General features: G+C 46.6%; 1 protein-coding gene across 1 annotated transcript; it reads left to right on the plus strand.

Annotated features, from left to right (window-relative positions):
• The first annotated feature begins 1,162 nt into the window (after window positions 1-1,162).
• Bhlhe22 (basic helix-loop-helix family member e22) lies at window positions 1,163-2,251 on the plus strand. The gene has a single exon (XM_027932785.2). The coding sequence runs from the start codon at window positions 1,163-1,165 to the stop codon at window positions 2,249-2,251; it is 1,089 nt and encodes a 362-aa protein (XP_027788586.1).
• Window positions 2,252-5,962: the final 3,711 nt, after the last annotated feature.

A 5,962-nucleotide genomic window follows, 5' to 3' on the forward strand; every position in this document is an offset into this window, starting at 1 on the left:
CGTTTTGCTTTTTTAATTTTTTTCAATCCGGGTAGGAACTGGGCAGTGGAGGGGTGTGGAAAAAAGGAAGAGTGTTGGGGGGTGGGGAGGACGATTGCTTTGCTCTCTTACTAGCTGAAAATCTAGAGCGAATTTTGGACAAGCCTGCTGGGACACCACCTTCCCCCTGGAAAGTCCCATTTCCAAATCCAGACCTGAGACATCCTATGAACAGGGGTGGAGTATAATTCTCGCCTGAAAGGGTAATTTAGCACAAGCTGAAACAGCAGTGGTGAGGGAAGGGCAGTGGGGGTGGGGTGCGGTGGGTGGGGGCGTCTGCTTTCCTTGGGACTCCCAGGCTTCTCAGCCGATCTACAATTTGCTGAAGGAGCAAAGAACATCCTCGGCTCTAAGTAGGGCTTTTAGTGTGCTCATTGATGAGTGAAAGTCGCCACACATGTCAAGCTAAAGGCAGTTGTTGGGTTACTAACAGGACCCAGCGCCTTGCAAACATATGCGCTAAGCTGTGTATACAGATGGCAGGCAGAATAATGGAGCAGGCGCCTTTTATAAAGCTCTAGCTGCTGCCTGTCTTCAGACCTGGGAAATGAAACTATTCAGACTCGCGGCCAGATAGCGCCTGCGATTGTTTGTTACCGTTTTAATCCTATTAATTAAAACGTTAACCTGATTGGGTAGAAAGCGCTGTCCCAACAGGCGAGTCTTCTTCATAATAACCTACTCAGAGATAATGATGTAAAAGACTCCCCCGTCTGTGGCGGCGGCTGGTTGATGGGTCCGGAAATCTCTTGAAGGTGAATCCAAGCAAGATAAACGGTGCGGAGAGGAGGCGCGGGGCTGGGCTCAGAGCGGCGGCGGCGGCGGCGGCGGCTCCACTCCCTCTGCTCCCACCCTCCCACCATGCGGGGCCGCGGCCCATGGTGAGCCCCAGCAGCCAGCACCATCGGCTGGAGACGAAAAAGAAAAAGAAGAGGAGGCGGCGAGCGCGGGGGAAGGCGAAAAAGAAAAAGAAAGAAGGGGAGAGGGCTGCCGGCAACACCGGGACCGACGCGCGCACCAGCTCCGGAGCCCGGCTCGCGCGCGTCTGTGGGGCCGCCTGACTCCGGAGCCGAGGCGGCGGCAGCGGGTGCGGAGGGCCCGAGCTGCACGCCGGCACCGGACCATGGAGCGCGGGCTGCACCTCGGCGCGGCGGCCGCGGGTGAAGACGACCTCTTCCTTCACAAGAGCCTGAGCGCCTCCACCGCCAAGCGCTTGGAGGCGGCTTTCCGCTCCACGCCCCCGGGCATGGACCTGTCCCTAGCGCCGCCGCCTCGGGAACGCCCGGCGTCCTCCTCCTCGTCGCCCCTAGGCTGCTTCGAGCCGGCTGACCCCGAGGGGGCAGGGCTGCTGCTGCCGCCGCCTGGAGGAGGTGGTGGAGGTGCGGGAGGTGGCGGCGGCGGGGTGAGTGTCCCCGGGCTGCTCGTGGGCTCAGCCGGCGTTGGGGGCGACCCTAGCTTAAGCAGCCTGCCGGCTGGGGCCGCCCTATGCCTCAAATACGGCGAGAGCGCGAGCCGCGGCTCGATGGCCGAGAGCAGCGGCGGAGAGCAGAGCCCCGACGACGACAGCGACGGCCGCTGCGAGCTGGTGCTGCGGGCCGGAGGCACCGATCCGCGGGCATCCCCAGGCGCCGGAGGTGGCAGCTCCAAGGCGGCAGAGGGCTGCTCCAACGCCCACCTCCACGGAGGCGCCAGTGTCCCCCCGGGGGGCCCTGGTGGCGGCGGGGGTAGCAGCAGCGGTGGCGGTGGCGGCGGCAGCAGCAGCAGCAGCAAGAAATCCAAAGAGCAAAAAGCACTGCGGCTCAATATCAACGCCCGGGAGCGCCGGAGGATGCACGACCTGAACGACGCGCTGGACGAGCTGCGTGCGGTGATCCCCTACGCGCACAGCCCCTCAGTGCGGAAGCTGTCCAAGATCGCCACGCTACTGCTAGCCAAGAACTATATCCTCATGCAGGCTCAGGCCCTGGAAGAGATGAGGCGCCTCGTCGCCTACCTCAATCAGGGCCAGGCCATCTCGGCCGCCTCCCTACCCAGCTCCGCGGCGGCGGCAGCGGCAGCCGCTGCTCTGCACCCAGCACTCGGCGCCTACGAGCAAGCGGCTGGCTACCCGTTTAGCGCTGGGCTACCCCCAGCCGCCTCCTGCCCGGAGAAGTGCGCCCTGTTCAACAGCGTCTCCTCCAGCCTCTGCAAACAGTGCACGGAGAAGCCTTAAACACACCCCCGAAAAACACAAGACCGACCCCAAAGCTAGAGGAAAGCGAAAAGCTGCTCCCCACCCCTTTTATTTTGGTCCTCTCGTAGTTGTGAAACACTTGCTGAGCAAACAAAGCAGAGGCAAGAACTGAGAAGTATCAGAGACAAACGGGACTTTTAGCCTTGACATGCCCAGAATCTCGGTCTTTGGGGTGGGGAGGGAGGGAGGAGGGAGGTGGAGTTGGGATGGAGTATGGATGTCTATTTTTTTTTTTTTTTCTCAGAAAAGTGGCAACTTTGGTGGCAGCCTAGACCTTAAGGAAGCAAAGTCTTCCTTAAAGGTGAAAAATAAGTTGAGAAATAGTGCTTGGTTATTAAGCGTTGAGAATATTGAATGGCAAAATACTAATCCTACTAATAATTGTGAATTTGGCTAGTGCTGAAGGGGAGAGAAGGAGTCCAGGCTTGGGAGACATGTGGAACGGAATATTCATTCAGACATATCAGAAAGGGCACTTGAAAATAAATTTTGATTCTGAGCCAGGAGAAAAACTTGAAATGTAGACTTATTTAAGTGGGGGGAAAACAGAGAGAGACATGTTGCTATGAAAGACTTGTATTTTTTATTGTCTCTGAACTTTAATCCTGTGAAAATGCTCAAAGTTCTGGCGAGAGTGATATAAAAGCAAACTGACTGTGGCTGAAAGAATTGCATTTAAAAATATTTATGTGCACCTTGTTACTTTCTACTCTGCAATGATGTATTAACAATTCATGGTATTTATTTGTTATTCTTCAATGACCCTTCCACATCAACAGTATTTATCATGTGTTAAGGTCATGGGTCTTATGTGCAGATTTTTTTAATGCCTTTAAAATTCTGTTTTATAGATTAACTTATACTGTGTGCCAAGTGTTAAAAGGTTTATTTGCCAACAAGTATGAAGAGAAATATTGATGTATCTGAGCTGCTTAGGTTTATGAAAGGTCACCTGGATATTTTCAGTTGCATCATCCCTGTATTTAAATTGAGCTTTAATAAATTGCTTCAGTCCAAAAATTACAGGAAAGGTGTATTCTTAATTGATGAATGAATTGATCTCTTTTTTTGAAAGGGGACTTATTTGCATTCCAAAAGGGGAAAAAAAAACATCACAGCAATAGATCCTATAAGTAAAGACATACTAAGCAAATATTTTTTTCCAGGCTATGCTGTGCTTTTTTTTTTTTTTAAGAGGTCTAATTTAATTGCTTTTAAAATATATGTACATATATAAGTTATTTTATCTGTGGAAAATTATTTAAGTTTAAAGACTGGTTTGTTTTGTCTATGGTGTGAAATCCTTTGTTATTTTTCTAAAAAAAAAAAAATTAAAAGAAATAAAATAAAACTAAGGAAAAGCAAGAAGCTATTTACCCAAAGTGAGCTTTCAGTTTTAGTTTGCATGGCTGTTTGCCTGCATTTCCATCCTATGAAAATCAAAAAAAAAAAAAAAATCTTTTTTTTCTTTTTCTTCTTCTTCTTCTTCTTTTTTTTAAATGGAGTCCTGTTATTTTCCACTCCTTGAAGATAAAACAAATTCAGTTTGTCAGGTTGGATGGTGAGTTGGGAGCTGTGATGGATCTATCTGTTGGTGGGTTTGGATGTGTAAAGAATAATATATATTAAATAGGTCAATCAGAATATGACAGCTATGTATGACCATTTGTATGTGTATCTATGTCAGAAAGAATCTTTATTAAAATATTTTGATCAAACATTTTATTATGCTGTGCTTTGTGGAAGGAGCAACACCTCTCTTCTGTGTTACTTTTTGCTTGAAAGGTAACAGAACAGAAAGGAGTTTCAGAGAAGGTGGAACTAAAATTTTGGCAGGAATGCACAATTAGGAATAGTCCTAGTTTACTTGTTTACTTGTTAAAAGGACAATTGCTAGGCCTGGCCATGCAAAGAGAGGTGAATGGGGCCAGTGGTGGAACCCAGAAGAGGTCCAGAGCTCCTGGCTGCTGGAATGAAGTCAGAAGGCCATGCTTTCCCTGGAATTCTTTTCCACTTGAATGACATTGATAACCTTACCAGAGCCCACCAAAGTGGGTGAAGTTTCTAAAGAGTTTTTATTCAAAATTTCTACTTCCAAATACTTGAAAGCCAAGGAAAAAGAGATGGATTTAGATTTTCTGAACAATGAATCTTAATGTGGTTTTCCACTTTTGTGTGTGTGTGTTAAAAGAGTCAATTGGCTAGGTTGAATTACACGTGTCAACAAATGCCCATAGAGATTCAGAGCTTACTGTAGGTGTTGCTGGTTAAAGAGATTTTTTTTTTTTTTTTTTTTTTTTTTTTTTTTATATTTGGATTGGGTTGGACCTGTATGCTACTGAAGGTTGAAGGATAATCTTGTATTTGGACCTCTATACTGCTCTCAAATGTAGAAGGTGTAATTTGTATTGTAGTGGAGGTTATAGAGTTGGTGGTGATGGTGGTGGTGATATGGTGTTAAGAAGTCATGTTGTTTCCTCTGTAGCCAGTAATGTTAAATGCATTTTTGTCTGTGTAGCCTCAGCTCATAAAGATATCCCTAAATGCCATCAAACTTAGTGGGGGGTGAGGGAGGATATTTTCTGCTCCACTTGCCATCAAAGAAGATTAATCAGAACCTGTAACTTTTCAGAAAACATAACAGCAAAGGGCCTTGAAGCTGGAGCCCTCCCAGTCTGGGAGTGGGGGTAGAGAGAGGGAAGAGAACAGGGCAGCCCCCAGGCAGGAGAAGAACGTCTCTTAGCATTTACCAGACAAAGCCTGGGTGCATCTAATTATGATTATTAAAACAATTTCCATGACGATGTCTAATATTATGTTAATTTGAAAACAACTGTGTATGAAAACTGTCGACTATAATACCTAAATTCATTTAATGAAACACATCGTTAAGGCAATTAAACCTCCTGGATGTGATTAAGAAACATAATTACGACACTGTTCTGCGCCATAATTGGGTGTCTTTAATCAAGGGGTAAAGTGATCAGCAACACAGCCATTAGTTTGTATTGTTCTGGCCCTGCTGTCCATCATTCTGATTAGGAATTAACCACAGCCACCACCAGTCGGATTTTTTTTTTCCTTTTGCATATTAACATTGTAGGGGACACATTTGCTGCAAGATTTACTGCTTAATATTTCTCATTATTAAAAGGCCTCCTTGAAATACTTCCTCTACAACCTCTGTACTGTTCGACTATTATTAGGAATTGGGCAGAATAACAAATCTTGAAATTCAGAAGGAAAAAAAAAAAGAAATACTTACCCTTTAATCACTCAGCCTCCAGGTTTAGTCCTGAAGAGACTTGAAATGGATGGGGGTGGGAGCAAGAGAGGTAATTTGAAAATACCTTGAAATGTCAGATGAATAAGCAACTATTAAATGTACCTGAATTAATGGTGTTTATTTCATTTTAATAATTTCAGACAAATCAACCTTCTTTCTATACCTAAGAGTTTCAGCATGTGGTTGTAGGAATAATGTGGGACATCTGAAAGAACAGAAGGTCTTCCAATTTACTTATGTGGCTCTCCCTACCCTAACCCCAAACTTTTCAAAATTTATGCTGCAGCAGTTTTTGGAGAAAAACGGTGGTTGGAGTGAGAACATTTTCACCCTCCCGACAAAACACATGAGGCCGCATTTCTTCTGAGGTTTGAGCCCTGAATTTCCGCTTGATCTGGAGAGTT

Source organism: Marmota flaviventris, chromosome 15, assembly GCF_047511675.1.
Source record: "Marmota flaviventris isolate mMarFla1 chromosome 15, mMarFla1.hap1, whole genome shotgun sequence".
NCBI lineage: Eukaryota > Metazoa > Chordata > Mammalia > Rodentia > Sciuridae > Marmota > Marmota flaviventris.